At 50.4% G+C, this 16,600-nt stretch overlaps 1 protein-coding gene across 2 annotated transcripts in view; it reads right to left on the minus strand.

The window, feature by feature from the left end:
• The window catches only part of KLHDC4 (kelch domain containing 4), a 58,531-nt gene extending 54,851 nt beyond the window's left edge, over positions 1 to 3,680 (minus strand). For both annotated transcript variants that reach the window (XM_055307094.1, XM_055307093.1), the window contains exons 1-2: positions 3,526 to 3,680; positions 1,467 to 1,558 (exon numbers count right to left, since the gene is read on the minus strand). In XM_055307094.1, coding sequence (XP_055163069.1) covers positions 1,467 to 1,558; positions 3,526 to 3,621 — 188 coding nt within the window. In that variant the 5' untranslated portion in view covers positions 3,622 to 3,680. The remainder of the gene's footprint in view (positions 1 to 1,466; positions 1,559 to 3,525) is intronic.
• Positions 3,681 to 16,600: the final 12,920 nt, after the last annotated feature.

Genomic DNA, 16,600 nt, shown 5'->3' on the forward strand with positions numbered 1-16,600 from the left:
GGTGGTGTAGTGGTTTGACGCCTGCCTTTGGCCCAGGGCGCGATCCTGGAGACCCTGGATCGAATCCCACATCGGGCTCCTGGTGCATGGAGCCTGCTTCTCCCTCTGCCTATGTCTCTGCCTCTCTCTCTCTCTCTCTCTCTCTCTCTCTCTCTCTCTCTGTGACTATCATTAATTAATTAATTAATTAATTAATTAAAAAAAAAAAAGAATAACGTGCATCTACAGCACGTGTAACTTCTATGTGGCCCCTGTGGTAACATGTCAAGTACCGGGGAAAGTATACCCCATTTCCTGACACTTTTTACGTGAATACAGGGACAACCTGCAACTCCATTCTGCCCAGGGGCCACCTTGTCATGCCCCACTTCTTGACAAGTGAGATTGGGGCATGGGAGCCACAACCAGCCCCCCTTCCTGAAGTGCTAGACCCCAGCCTCCACTCGGGCTGGCAGCAGCTCTAGTAAAGTCAACCTCCTTTATGACAACACTAGTAATTTGTATTCTGAGGGAAAGGAAGCAAATAATTTCTCAACCAAACCAGTCTCATTTGCTTGTGAAGTTAATGCATTTCCCCTTCTCTAAAAACATGGGATCTTTTCTCGGGTCATTTGGCCTTTCCTGTTTCCTAACTCAGTGCATTCAGGGTTTTCCCTCTACCCTGCAGTGGAAAATACAAGAATTACAGGGCCCTAATCAATTGATAACAGAGCTGGAATACAGAAGCTGAGAGAACAGGAATCGACACAGAGGAAAACCAAAGCCTGCTCATTTTGGCTCATCCCACAAGTACCTGAAATCCTACAGAAGACTCTCGAATTCTTTACCTAATTTACAAATTCATTCAAAATGGCTTAACATATTTATGTTTCAAAATCACACTTGTCATTACAAAGAGCAACATGAAACTATGCCTGTGACACACACTTCTGAAATATTTTAAAAACCAAAGAGCTCACTGGGGCAACGTCCTAGTCCAGGAACTGTGATCAGCTAGACAACTTTCGAATGGCACATCCCTGCTGAGCAACTGAGTGGGGCGACTGTGTTTCTCATGAGAAGAGACCTCAAAAGCCTCACTCCCACTCTTCAGAAGAAAAGTGAGTTTGAGGGAGTTTATCTACAATGGGAATGGCTTTTTTTTTAATATTTTTTTTTAAAGATTTTATTTATTTATTCATGAGAGACCGGGGGGGGGGGGGAGCAGAGACACAGACAAAGGGAGAAGCAGGCTCCATGCAGGGGGCCTGATGTGGGACTCCATCCCAGTACTCCAGGATCAGGCTCCAGGCCGAAGGCGGGTGCTAAACCACTGTGCCACCCAAGGATCCCCGGGAATGGGTTTTAATGAGGAAAACATTCCATGTGTCTGTCTACTTAAGAAAAACGGAGCCCATTTAAAGTGGTTTTCCAACATACACAAGAAATTCGTCAAAAGCTAGAACGAAGAGCCCTGGCTCACTTACCTTGGTGAAGGTGGGGGGCATGGTGTTTCCACGATCTGAGTCCTGGTGGCATCTAGCGTCTGGAAATGGGCTATCAGAGCTTCAAGATCTTCCTACAGGCAAACAAAAAGTCACACCTGAGACATGTTCTTAAACCCTCACACACAGTCAAAAACCTGGGTCACCCTTCCCACTCTGTCCGACCTGCCCAGGGTCCAGTCAGATCTGGGGGTGATGACATGTTCCTCCCATTTCAGGGATACAGACTCTGACACTTGCAAAAATATTGAGACTGACCCTATAGGCAGTTTCCTCAGAAGTACACATAGATGCACGCACACTGCCTGGACCATCTCACCCAAATGCTCACAGTGCGCATAAAGAGCCTTCCATTTAGACAAGCCCTCCCTGACTTCCTGGCAGCACCTTCAACCACTTCTCACCAGGCCAGCCCTAGCCACCCCACCACACGTTTTGTTGTCTGCATCACAGTGTCTGAGACTTCCCCTGCTCACGTTTTTATCTTGTTTCCACCTCCCTCCATCAAAATAACAACAGGTGAGTTCCAAGCAAGACCTATCTATTTAGAACTGCGCCACACGGTTAGAGCTCAGCACTTAGGAGCGGCAGCCATTCCGGATAAGAAGGGCTCTATTTTTACAACTGCAGAAACAGATTTAGAACGTGCCAATTAACCTGTCCAGCTGGGCAGCACTGGAACCTGGTCTTCTTCCTCCTCCCAGTCCAGAGCCATAGCCCTGCATCCACTAGTGATCACACACACACACCCCTAGGGATGTGGGGACTGCATCTACTAACGATCTCACACACACACACACACACACACACACACACAGGGATGCGGGACCTGTGCATCACTTCCAACCTTATTTTCCTCTGGAATGCTTACTCTCTTCCCTGTGCTCATGCTGGGATCTGAGATGTGTTCCCACCTCCTTCTTCGCTGCTTCTCCTCTCTCCCCAACCCCAGAGCCCTCACTCCCCAGTTCCACATTTCACAATGGAGGCAGATGTCCTTCCTGCACCTAAGAACACTTCCAGACCATACTGCCTATTTCCCACCCCACCTGCTGACTGCAAGCGGCATGGGCTTCCTCGGTTCCTTTCATCAGAACGCCACATTCCTCAGCCTGAACAGATACCTGCAGCCCGCCACCTCCCATGTGTGAACCTGTGAGCCCCCAGGAAGCAGCCACTGTATTTGGAATGGAGTGCTCCTTACCCTCATGCGTTTCTTCATACTTTTAGTACAGCTAAACATATCTCTAAGTGATACATGTTAGTCATTCACGTTTTTCAATTTCATGTCACCAGGATCATACTGTGCATTCTCTTGCAACTTTTTTGTTCCACAAAAAAATGTCCTTGTGTAGCTGGGAGTTTGTCCAAGGTAAGCCTTCACATGTGTAACCACACTGTGGCAGTTTCCACATTTCCCCAATATGCACCCTCCTGATGACTTTACACCAAACAGCTGACTTTGAGAAGGGGAGAGTATCCTCTGTGGGTATGGCCTAATGCGTTGGTCAGTGATCCGGAGGGTTTGTTTTGAGAACTAATGAAAGCAACAAGCAAAGTCTCAGGCCTGACAGGCCCTTTCCACAGAGCAGCCACTGGCATCTCCTAAGGACCAGGAGCTGCAGAGAGATGGGAACGCGAGTGGAAACCAGCTAACAGTTACTGAGTGCTTACCATGTGCCGAGCACTGCTCTAAAATGCCCCACAAATTAACCCTGCCTCTGTGCCACCACCCCACCCAGGCAACACAGTCACGATCCCTACTTCAGCTGAGGGCCTGGAGAGAGAAGGCGGCGGGGTTACCCGGGAGCTCCGGGACCCCCACCGCTGCAGCTGGTCCCACTGAGGCTCAGGGCGGCAGCGAGGGTCGTCAGCCTCCGTGTAAAGACGCGCAGAGAGCTGGGAGGCGAAGGGCCTCGCTCCACACACCCAGACGCCGAGGCGCGCCGCTGCACCCGGGCCCTCTCGCCTCGCGGCCGAGGGAAGCCCACCGGGACCCGGACCCCAGCTCCGCGCACCGCGAGGCGCCGGCCCCGCTCACCTCCTCCTTCCGCGAGCGCTTGGACACCTTTCTCTCCATCTTGGCGGCCGTCTTCTCCGCCCCGCGGCCCTTCTCCTTTTTGCCCTTCTTGCCCATCGCGCCCGTCCGAGGAAACACCGGGACTCCCAGAGGGGCGCACAGCGCAGAGCGGCGAAGCGGCGCGCCGGAAATACGCGCTCGCGGGGGCCGGGGCCGGAAGCCGGCGCGCGGAAACGCGTCACTTCCGGCCCGCTCGCCGCCCGCGCTTCCGGACCGTGGGATACGGGGTTGGCCGCAGAGCTGGTAGGTTGCTTGCCCCCCGCGCAGGGTTGACCCGGGCGAAGGGTCAGCCCCCCGAGCCCGGGGGCCCCAGGCGGCCCGCTGCGCCCTGGGATTTCGCGGGAGCAGCCTTAGAGCGGGAAGGCCGCGTGTAGGACGTGGGCGGAGTGAACGGCCGTTGTCAGCGTTATTAGGCAGGGTCGCCGGGAAGTGGAGCGGACTGACGACCAGGTCAGGCGGGCCTGTGCGGTCGCCACGGCGCGCTCAGCCTGCAGGCCTGGCCTCGGAGCTGTGACAACGGGTGAAACGGAGCCCCCCCCCCCGACCGAGGGGGCGGTGGGGGGGCTGGCCTGGAGGGTCACTGACCCGGCGAGGCGACCGTCGGGGACCCCAGCGGACAGATGCGCGCGCTGCAAGGAGAAGCCCGCCGCGGGAGGACCCCGGCTGCCCTGGGGCCTCGGCCCGGGCCCACAGCGACCCCACCCCCCACCCCTCCGCCGCCGTGGCCGGGCGAGCCCACGTGTGTGATAGAATGACTTTTATTTATTTTATTTTTTTAAAGGTTTTATTTATTCATGAGACACAGGCAGAGGGAGAAGCAGGCTCCATGCAGGGAGCCCGACGTGGGACTCGATTCCGGGACCCCAGGGTCGCGCCCTGGGCCGAAGGCGAGTGCTCAACCGCTGAGCCACCCGGGGATCCCCAGTAACTTTTATTTTTAAGGTTGACAGATCCAATCAACTGCTCATCCCCCCAAAAGGTATAATACTTCACCCAACTCCAACCCTCGTCCGTAAACCAAGTTATTTAAAAAGAATTATGAAGTATGGGGGAAATTATGGGAAGAGGAGGCTTCAGGCTGCCTCTTTGTCCAGCGCTGCTCGTAGGAGATGAGAAGACCATGTGTGATGATGGGGGAAGTAACCAGTTAGAGGTTTATGAGAGGAGCGACAGGTGCGCCTGGGTGGCTCTGGTGCGGATCCTGGGATCCGGGGGTCGAATCCCGCATTGAGCCTGCTCCTCCCTCTGCCTGTGTCTCTAGTGAATAAATAAAATCTTAAAAAAAAGAAAAGAAGGAAAGCTACAGAATTTTATGCTCAGCAGGCTCCAGAGCCTCCAGATGTGATTATCTCAGTGAGCTACAAAAGGCCAAGTCCTTGATACTGCCCCGCTTTCCATCTAGTGCAACATGATTTTAAGAACGTACCTAATCCTTTTGTACTTTTCTGAGAATATTAGATCACCGTGAGGCAATGCACTTGAAGCCAAATGGCCCTTGAGCCACAGAGCATATTTGGGAAATACATTACAGTGGTCCCCTCTCAAGGCTGAGAACGGGAGAGCACATTCCCTACTAGGACTTAGAAGGGCCTCGTAGGTGCAGGGTTTAATGCTTTTATTATCGGAAAGAGCTTGAGGCTGAGCTGGAAGTCCCTTGGATATGAATCATGGTGATTTACATGATGTTGAAATTCTCATTACCCAGACACAGAGAGGCTAGGACATTTAAAATGAGATCAGAATCCCAAAATAGTTAAAAGATTAACTATATGGTCCTATTTTAGTGAAATCATTTATTTTTATTTTTATTTATTTATGATAGTCACAGAGAGAGAGAGAGAGAGGCAGAGACACAGGCAGAGGGAGAAGCAGGCTCCATGCACCGGGAGCCTGACATGGGATTCCATCCCAGGTCTCCAGGATCGCGCCGTGGGCCAAAGGCAGGTGCCAAACCGCTGCGCCACCCAGGGATCCCCATATTTTTGAAACTTTAATGGATTGTCTTAGATCCATCCTGAACTGTTAGTGTATCTTTTGGGTGGTGAGGCGCCCTCTGCTGTCTTCAAGTTGAAACCCAGAGGAGAAAAAGTACCCATGGAACTCTAACTCATTACCCTCGCCACAAATAATCCGTGTAATTGGAAAATCCTCCCAAGTGTGGTATAGATGTTGTTTACCATCTGGGAAAGGGAGAATATTTAGCCAGCCCACCTACTACACAAAATTCTTGGGAGAATCAAGCAAAATTATGAAAAAACTTTAAAAAGTTTGGCAAAATACAAACTTAAGATGGTTCCGTGTGCTGTGAAGTCATGGTTTTGGGCTGGCTGGCAATCCCCTCATGTCACACATGAAGTGGACACGGCAGCGTGTGACCATTGTGCCAAAACACGAGATACAACACGGAACTCAGCCGCCAGCTTCCAGGAGCTTCGGTTCTAACAAGACAGATAAACATGACGCTCCTCATATGCTTTTTGAATGAAGGGAGGAAGAGGGAAGGAGAGGGAGGGAAATCAAATGATTGTTTCACACATTCGTCCAGTGTTCTGGACATCTGAGGGAAAAGGGAAAATCCAGTTTCATTGCCCCATCAAGGCTGACAGCAAAATTCTTTCTGGAGTGTGCTGTGTAATTTCCAAATATCTGGGGACCTTTCTGTTACCTTTTTCTAATTCCTTGATTTGAGATGTTTAAGGGTTTACCGCTCTCCATCTTTTAAATGCTGTTTCAGGGGCATCTTATGAATTTTAATATGTGTTGTGATTTTTTTCATTCAGCTCAAGATACGTCCTAATTTCCTTTTTGATTTCTTTTATGTCCCCGGGTTTACTTGGAAGTGTATTATTTCGTTTCCAGATATCTGGAGATTTTCCAAAAGCCTTCCTGAAAAGTTTCACTTTTCCTTTAACTGCCTTTTTTTTTTTTTAAAGATGTTATTTATTTATTTATGAGAGACACAGAGAGAGAGAGAGAGAGAGAGAGAGGCAGAGACACAGGCAGAGGAGAAGCAGGCTACCATGCAGGGAGCCTGACGTGGGACTCGATTCCAGATCTCCAGGATCACACCCTGGGCCGAAGGCGACGCTAAACCGCTGGGCCATGGGGCTGCCCCCCTTTAACTGCTTTTATGATTTTATCTTCATTCTTGTTGCCTTCAGCTTTACTAAGATATATTTAGATATTACTTTTTATCCTGCTTGGGTTTGGCAGGCTTCATGAAGCTGGAGACGGCTCTACCATTTTCTCTTCAGAGGATGCTGTTCTTTCCTCTTCTGGAGCTCCAGTTAAATACATGACATCTTTTCTCTCGGTCTCTGTTTCAGGCCTCTTAACTAATCTCCATTTTCCATGTGTTTGTCGCTGCATTCTGGATAATTCTTTCTGATTTATTTACTAGTTCATGGGTCCTTCGCTCAACTCCATCATATCTGTCTTTTTGGCAGCCCGGACAAAGCAAATTTAGGCTAAAAATCCGAGGAAGGGCTGGGATGTGGTTACAGTACCCCAGATCTTTCCTTCCCACCCTGCTCAGCACCGAGATGGTGTTCTTATGCCCCCCCAAGTACTGGGGGGCAGGGTTTCTTCTCCGTGCTCACCTGCAGGCACAGCTCATAGGACCTTAGCTTAATCTGAAGTCCTCTTAATCCTCTTAGATCCCACCTGGGCAGCCTTGGCCTTTATAAATGTTTTCCTTGCCCTTTGAGGCTGTCAAAACCAAAGTCAAGCATGGCAACACATGCTCATGCCTGGAAACAAAAGCCATTTGCAGTACCTAGTTTCAACCCAATATTTTTGCTTCTCCTTTCTGTTGGGTTCTGATGTGGTGATGCTTTACTCCTCAGTTTCTAAATGCCTTTAAGAAGCTCACTTCAACATTTATCCAGCATTTTTAGTTGCTTTGAATGGGAGGATTGGCCCACATAACCCAGTCTGCCGTGTTACAGCCTTACTTCCATTTTTTAAAAAATGATATCTTTCACTATGTAATTAGCACATACTAATTTTTAAAATTTGGAAAATAGAGACAAGTCTGAGAAGGAAACCTCAAAGTCACCCACAGGCTTCCCTTCCACTCAGCATTTGTGAGACTTGCCCGCTGACTAATGATCTGAGCTGTCTTTCCTTCACCTGCTCCCATGTTTCAGGACCTTCTTCACCCTTCTCTCTCCCTGTCTTCTTTTTCACTGGGTCCCAGAGTATCACACGAAGATCAAGGACAGTTTGTGAGTTGTTAGATGCAAAAACTGGGGAGAAGGAAATCCCAAAATCTGGACAATAGCACAGAAGATGGAACAGACATGAACTGTGCAGGATACGGTCATCACAGGCATGAGAGCAACCATTAACATCACGTGGACAGTAGTGAGTTGGTGAGCAAGTTGCAGTAAAGCCATGGCCTGTGCATGCTACCCATGTGAGCCTGCAAGTTCATGCCCGTTTTGTGGTGACTGTCGCATCAACATTCCCAACACAGCCCAGAGGCAGCTTTTCTGTATGCAGCACTCAGAGGCACTAGATGGGGAGAAAATGCAGTAGAAGGAACAGTGCAAATCAGTCCCTAAGGCTAAATCTGTTTTTAAAAAGGTAAGCTCCTTTGCCAGGTTGTTAGAGACGTTGATGATTCTTGAAGTAACCTGTTTTTTAAAAATCCCCGTAATATCACTGTTTTGAGTGTCTGGCTCTTGAATCCCCAGAACTAGGTCTGTTTCCAAGCTCCATCTCCTCATCATGAACATACACTGAGGGCTATCCATGATATTCCCTTAAATTTCAGCCGCCTGGCTAGGAAGTTAAATTGCACCCACTAAAACCTCCTTGCTCTCAAGAAGGGCTTCTCTGTCACTTCATCCTTGGGGCTCTGATCTCAGCCCATCTGGTGGAGGCAGGTGTTAACCCTTTACAGAAGCACAGTTGTGAAACCTCCATTCTGGGAACAGAGCTCACCACATCCTCCTCTCCTTGGCCACACTAATGAATGATGCAATTCATATAAAAGATGACCAATTGAACAAAGAACTTCTCCATTAGACTCTTGAGAGCTGGGGATCCCTGGGTGGCACAGCGGTTTGGCGCCTGCCTTTGGCCCAGGGCGCGACCCTGCAGACCTGGGATCGGATCCCACGTCAGGCTCCCGGTGCATGGAGCCTGCTTCTCCCTCTGCCTATGTCTCTGTCTCTCTCTCTCTCTCTCTCTCTCTCTCTCTCTCTCTCTCTCTGACTATCATAAATAAAAAAAATTAAAAAAAATAAAAAGATTTAAAAAAAATAGACTCTTGAGAGCTGGTTCATTGTAAGACCATCCAGAGACTTGTAATTTTGTTTCTCCTGAATGCTGAATCAGTGCATTGTTGCCTAGTTTTTCTATGACATGCCAGGAATAACAGTCATAGGATCTGATTTCTAGGTAAGTCAAGATGTTCCCCCTAATGCACTTCCTCTAATGATCCTGAGAGTACTAGAGACCCTTTGTGTTGGAAGGACCTACGTGCAGCTCTCTTCCCCTAGTTGGTAATCTCCCTTCCACTGTGTCTTGTTCAGTTTTTTTTTTCTTGTTTTTTTTTTCTTGTTCAGTTTTGTATCCCCAGACAAGTCAGGTTGTTTGTTGAATGTTAACAAATTATGAGTAAACAGGGATACCTGGATGGCTCAGTGGTTGATGGTCTGCCTTTGGCTCAGATCCTGCTCCTGGGTCCTGGGATTGAGTCCCACATCAGGCTCTCCGTAGGGAGCCTGCTTCTCCTTCTGCCTGTGTCTCTGCCTCTCTCTGTGTGTCTCTCATGAATAAATAAGTAAAATGTTAAAGGAAAGTTATCAGTAAACAGTGAATGCACGAAGTCCCCTAATGGCCGACAAGGGCTGCAGCAAGTTTTGTCCAGCACGGTCAGACAAAGGGAGTACCTCAGCACTCGGATGCTTGAGTACAGCAAACTGCCCTGTACACGAATCATTGGTTTCCAAAGAGTTAAGACCCACACATATTTGAAAACTCAAGTGAGGGATCCCTGGGTGGCTCAGTGGTTTAGAGCCTGCCTTTGGCCCAGGGCGTGGTCCTGGACTCCTGTGAGAGTCCCACATCAGGCTCCCTGCATGGAGCCTGCTTCTCTCTGCCTATGTCTCTGCCTCTGTCTCTTTCTCTCTCATGAATAAATAAATAAAATCTTAAAAAAAAAAGAAAAGTGAGATGCAGGTGAAAATAAGTCCAGCGGAGGAACACAGGACAGATGAATGAATTCACAGGCGAATTTTGAGAAGATAAAAATCCTGTCTTCCCTAGGAATGGACTTTTGACCCCATGAGGCTTGATGGTCTCATTTAATTCCAATCCTTTAAGAGATCTGCTGTCCCCTCCCACTCTGAACCACATCTCACATTTTCCTTCCTTCGTTTCTGCCCCACTTCCCTGTTTATTTTTTTGCCCTAGTCTGAGAAGGAAGGCAGAGAAATTGGCAGCAGGAGGAGACAGTTAACAGTGAAAACAAAACCACAATGTAGGTCCTTCCGGAAAATGTGTGGAGGCTGACCCAAGGCAAAATCCTAGCGCCAGGGATATTTTGTGAAGTCCTGTGAGGGCCTCACGCTCTGACTCTGTAGCCAGGACCCTCCCACGGGGGCCTCTGATCCGGGCTCCTGACATCCCCTCAAAGTGTGTCTGATGTCCTAGTCTCTCAACTATCCTCTCTCTGCAAAGGGACAGCTAATGATTTTATGATGATGTAGATTGCCCCATGTCCTATGTCCTTGGAGAAATGCAAAGTAAAACAAGAAGACACCATCTCGTACCTATTAGAACAGCCAAAGTTCAGGGACACCTGGGCAGCTCAGTGGTTGAGCATCTGCCTTTGGCTCAGATGATCCGAGGTCTTGGAATCGAGTACCCCATTGGGCTCCCTGCAGGGAGCCTGCTCTCTCTGCCTATGTCTCTGCCTCTCTCTGTGTCTCTCATGAATACATAAATAAAATCTTAAAAATTCAAAATCCAGCACAGTGATAACACCAATGCACCTTTTCACATCAGTGTGTATATAGTGTCACCCTCAATACTTTCAAAAAAGTAGCAAGCCTTTATGACCAGTGCTGGGAGTCAGCTTATAGCTGCCAAAGCCCACCTCCTCCGGGACAGTAGGCTTAGTGGACACACCAACACCACAGTCCCACAGGGCCAGCCCGCCAAGCCCCTGGTGCCATCACAAGCTGCTCCATGACTGTGACTCATGCGTCTTAAAGGTGGCTTCCTGGCAGGCAAGCGCTTCTTCCGGATGTGGCTGAGGGTCCCACAGGGACTAGGAAACGCCCACTGCCAGGCTGTGCGGCCTGCAGGGGGCGAACGTGACCCCTCCCAGGGAGAAGCGGCTTGGCCCACAGGCAGCCCGGCCACCTTCACATTTATATATATTTTTTAAAGATTTTATTTATTTATTCATGAGAGAGAGAGAGGCAGAGACACAGGCAGAGGGAGAAGCAGGCTCCATGCAGGGAGCCCGATGTGGGACTCGATCCCAGGACTCCAGGATCACGCCCTGGGCTGAAGGCGGCGCTAAGCCGCTGAGCCACCCAGGCTGCCCCACATTTATATTTGATAAACATAGGGGTGCCGGGTTGGCTCGGTGGGGAGAACGTATGACTTTTGATCTTGGGGTTGTGAGCTCAAGCCCTACGTTGGGCATAGAGATTTCTTAAAAATAAAACCTGAGAAATATGTAAATATAACAAAAAATAAATTTAAAAACTAGCAAAAGTGAGAAAAGCATTACCACACTTTAAAATTACCAGGGACCAGAGCATCTGGGTGGCTCATTCGGTTAAGTGTCTGCCTTCAGCTCAGGTCGTGATCCCGGGGGTCCTGGATGGAGCCCTATGGCTGGTGAGGTCAGCTCCCTGCTCAGTGGGGGGTCTACTTCTCCCTCTGCCCCTCCCCCGCTACTTGTACTCCTGTGTTCACGCTCTCTCTGTCTCTCTCAAATAAATAAATAAAAATCTTAAAATAAAATTACCAGGGACTGGGACACCAGGGCAGCTCAGTGGTTGAGCATCTGCCTTTGGCTCAGGTCATGATCCGGGGTCCTGGGATCATGTCCCCCATTGGGCAGGGAGTCTGCTTCTCCCTCTACCTGTGTCTCTGCCTCTCTCTGTGTCTCTCATGAATGAATACATAAAAATTCTTTTAAAAAACTAATAAATAAAATTACCAGGGAGTATGTGACCTGGGCATCTTCTCCCTGCCCCCATCACCTCCCCATTTCTGACCCTTGACCCTGCCTGATCCCCCCCCCCTCACTGGGAAGTCACAGGGGTCTGCATTTCTTGCACCAATGTTCTTGAAAGGAAAAGGTGGGGTGTCTCATTTCCTCTTGGCATTAGACCACTCTGGTCTGCGGGTCCGGGGTGGCCATTGGACAGAGACAGCCTGACCCTGTTGTGGGCCAAGAACTTGGGCACAAAGGGTCAAGGGATGGGACGTCAGTGCAGATAGAGCAGCAACAGCAGGTAGAGCTTCCTTAGAGGTGAGGAACAGGCCCTGGTCCTGGTGAGCCCCCAGCCAGGCCAGGGCTATGGGACTGTGGACGCGGTGCTCACAATGCGAAAGGAGCCCGGGAGGTGAGCATCACCGCACCACCCCCACCTCACAGCCAAGTAGCCTTTAGGGGCACTTGCAGGTGGCGGTGGCCTGGGTCACACACGCCTGGAGCCGGCGGGGCCTTAGTTTCCCCTGGCTCTGGTTTCTGATGCAACACCCCTTCAAAATTTGGTCATGAGAGTCATCAGCCTGCAAAGCCAGGGCTGGCCAGTAGAGGGCAGCTGGGCAACACGGCGGGCTCAGCGAGCCCCAATTCTGGTAAACCTTGCATCATCTCCACGTGCTGTCGGAGCCGGAGACAGTCTGGCCCTAGGAAATGCAGCCTCTGCGGGCAAGCCAGTCCCGGGGTGGATGGGGCCTCAGGGCAGGCCGGCCGCCAGGGCACCCGCGCGGGAGACGGCTGGGAAAAGGAGCTTTTCCCCGTTCGCTCTCACCTTCCAAACGAAGAATGTGTTAGAAGCCACATCTATGTTTTCCCTTTGTGTTTTCAGAGGGGCTTGAGCGCAGACTTAGCAATAGTTTCACGGGACTGATTGAGAGGAGTTGAGCCTGCAGGTGTTCACACTCCCCAAAGCAGATCATAGATTGGAGGGGGGGGGGTGGGGGGCTTGGCTGTAGCCCTGTAACACGGACAGAATCAGGGGAGAGGGCTCCAGCCAGATCCCAGGATGTTTGGCATCCCCGGCATTACCATAGCGTAGTGTTCGTGGAAACCTGCGAGTTTCTGTTTGCTCAAATGCTCTGAAGATAGATGGTGCAGAAAGGATCCTGACAGGAGAGGTAAGCGACGGCCAAGGGCTCAGGGCAAAGGCTGTTGGCTTCCTCATGACCCTGACTGTCAACATTAGAATCTCTGTCATCGAAGTGCTGTGCTCCAGAGAGGTAGCCTCGCAGCTTCCAGCAGACGACCACACGCCCTTCTGCACGGGGCTTGCAAGGGGCTTTCTGGCGGCTGCCGCCCTCTGCACACCTGCCTGCCCCTTCCACTTGCCCCAGCCTCCCAGCACTTTCACCTGCGGCTCAGTTGGGGTTTGTTTTTAATCAGATACGTGTGTGTTGTCTTGAAATAATTTTAGATTTGCTGGAAAGCTGCCAAGATAGTTCCGAGAGTTCTTGTGTGTTCATCCTGCATGACCATGGCGACTTGATCGAAACAGAGAAGGCCACAGTGGGGCATGGCTATTGGCTACACTGCAGACATCATTTGGATTTTGCTGGCCTATCCACTAATGTCCTTTGTCTGGTCTCATTCAGGATCCCAAGCAGGATACGACACTGCATTTAGACACAGTTCACTTCTCAGAGTGCAGACCCTAAACCATCCCACCCAGCTTAGGTCCTGAGCCAGGAGGCGCCATCTGCCTCTCTCAGGAATTCCCAGCGTCTCTTAGGCGACATCTGGCTGTGGGTGAAGGCTACTGGGGGCATTCATTTGACATTCTCCCTACACCCCCACTTTGGGCACACACACACACACTAACCTTCCTCTAACCTTTTAGGGAAACACTGGTGTCCTTATCACTCCAGTCAACTTGCTTTCAAGATTCTTAAAGTATCAGTCATTCACTACTTAGTGTAAACCACAGGCTGTTAGGCTGTACGTTGCCGAGATGTGCAGATGTAGAGTCCTCTCAGATGGGAATCATCTAGAATCCAGGGTGGAGGTAGGGATTAAAGCCTCTGTGAGAGTCCCCCTCACCCCTGTGACTGTGCCCCTTTGGGGCCCTCACAATGCTCAGAGTAGCATTTCCAAGCGTCTACTTCCGGAACCTTTGTGCTAGCTCCATTTCCCTGATGCCCACCCTCCAGATGCTTCCCCAAGCCCCACAGCCAAAGTGCTGACACAGGACATCATTGGAAACTCCCTTCCATGCAGCAGGTAGAGGCTGGCAGGATGAGTTCTTGGCTCCAGGAAACAAAGGAGCATCTCTGTATAAGAATATCTTACTGGAAAAAAATAGATATATCTTACTGCAGCCGGACCCTCCTTAAGGCCGGTCTGCTAGCAACCTCAATGACTTTGCCCAAACACCTCCAAATCATCAGGTTCGACTCAAAACATCAAAACATGGTAAGGTGCAGAAATTAAAATGTCTCCCAGGAGAGCACCAAGGAGGTCACAGAGAATTCGTGTCTCCTGTCCCAGGGCCACTGGGCACAAGGGAACCAGATCATCTGTGACCTCATTCGCTAGATCACTGTATTTCTTCCTGCCAGCAAAATGGGGCCAGAGCATGGGGGGTTCTGAGCTGAGGAGCTCTGCTTCTCTGAGTCAGGGACCAATGGGACCATCCGTGGGCAGAACCCTGAGCCCACTTCTGAGCCACTCACCCAGTGTCACTAGGCCTTTGGGCTGTGTTCCCTGTGCTCCGGGTGGGGAAGCAGGGGATTCCTGTGCCCCAGGCACCAGGGTCATGGCGTCACTGCCGAGCCCCGGCATTTGAGAGCAGCACTTGGGGCAGGTGACAAGGCTGAGGCACTGCCAGGAGAGCTGGGCACAGGGTACCTGCTGCCAGCGTGAGCTCTTGAGGTCCTGATGGGGCACCAGGGCAATAGGAGCTGGCATCCCCATCCCTGACCAGGCCCGGGCTAGGCCGGCTCCCCTCTCTCCCCCATTCTGCCGAGACACAGTTAATTCTAGACTGAGCGCCTTAGGTCTCCCTCCCCCCACCCCCATGCCCCGCGCACGCTGGGCTTGCAGAATACCCCCGCTTTATTTTGCAAATCAGGGAACAAAGCACAAAGAAACTAAGCTCTGGCCTGTGGATGCAGCCAAGCAGCCAGAACCAGGGTCTGCTGCCTCCTCCCAGCCCCTGAGAGAGCCCGACTCGCTGGGTCCCAGCAGCCCAGCAAGATTCTGAACCTGGGCCCGGCACCCTCGGCCCCAGCGGGCTCTCCCCATGGCTAACGCTCCACGTCCATCACGCCTCCATCGCCTCTGGACAGAGAGACCAGAACAAACACCTTCCTGCTATGAGAAGTTCGGCACTCAACCCAGAGAGAATAAACTTGTTCTCAGAAGCACACCCGGCAGGGACGCCTGGCAGGCTCAGCGGTTGAGCTTCTGCCTTTGGCTTAGGGCGTGATCCCAGAACTCTCTGGATCCAGTTCCCCATCGGGCTCCCTGCAGGGAGCCTGCTTCTCCCTCTACCTATGTCTCTGCCTCTCTCTGTGTGTCTCTCATGAATAAATAAATAAAATCTTTAAAAAAAAAAAAAGGAAAAAAAAAAAGAAGCAGCACACCAGCAGCTGGGTCATGGTGACACGTCAACGCAGGCTCAATTCTTGGCTTGGGAGACACGTGGTCTCTCTTCCTGTGAGGTTGGGGGCTCAGTGCCTTTATGCAGTCTCCACTAATTGCATCACTTCGCTTTCATCAGGAAGTTGGAAGAGCCCTGCAAACGGACCTCTCTGTAAGGCCGCATCTACTATTGGTTGGAACGTGGAATAAATTCTCAGTTCTTTCTTTCATTTACCTGGTTTGCAAGATAAAGGGTTGGATCTGTGTTATCCTCAACGTGTGATCAATCTGTTTGCCTCTTACAGAAGATTCAGGCACATTCTGGGGGCTTCTAGATCAGTGCAATTCTTAACCTTAAGGAACATCAGTTCATCCCATCTTCAGCCAGCAGGAGCACCCCCACCAGGGCCTGCAGTCTCTGAGGCCCCAGTAGCTGGCATGTAAGATGTTTCAGACTCACCTATGCCCAGACCTGGAATGCACGATTTCCCCAAGCCCCAAGGTCTGGAGTCAAAATGGTATCTTAAGACCACAGTCTAGGGGCACCTGGGTGGCTCAGTGGTTGAGTGTCTGCCCCCGGCTTGGGGTATGATCCTGGGGATCATACCTGCATTATCTGTACAATAGATGCCGTGGGATCTCACAGCGCCTCCCTCAGCCCTAAAACTTCAAGTCACTAGACAGTCCACACTCACCAGCATCCTGATGGCGGCATTCTGCTGTGCGGTGGTATGAAGCCTAAGAACAGTGGGTTCTTGTGTGGTGGCAGCACCTCTTATGGGAAGATCCATTTTGCTGGGTATTAAGTCTCTGGCTCCAGTTTTGTGTTGAGGTTGAAGAGTTCGATGATAATTTGATTTCTGTCTCTTCTAAGCCAGTGCTCTTGTTACCTAGAGGCCCAAAGGATTTTTTTTTTCTTTTTCTTTAAATACCAGTCATTTTGCTAAAGTATGTCTTTGGCATTGGTCATTCTGGGCTGGATTTCAGGCAACTTTCCTTGAATACAGTTCTCAGGATTTGTTCTGCTCTCTTACATTGGCACCTTCCTCAAAGAGCCCTGTTATCTGTGTGTTGGATCTTTTTTGCCAATTTTCACAATTTCCAAGTGTCTTTCAGATCCTTTGAATCGTGGTTTTTGTTTTCTTTTGAATTTTAAACCGTTTCGCCTTCTCATCTTCTAGTCTTCTGAAGGCGTTATATCCTCATGTTGGTTGTTTC

Source organism: Nyctereutes procyonoides, unplaced genomic scaffold (assembly GCF_905146905.1).
Source record: "Nyctereutes procyonoides isolate TBG_1078 unplaced genomic scaffold, NYPRO_anot_genome, whole genome shotgun sequence".
Taxonomy (NCBI): domain Eukaryota; kingdom Metazoa; phylum Chordata; class Mammalia; order Carnivora; family Canidae; genus Nyctereutes; species Nyctereutes procyonoides.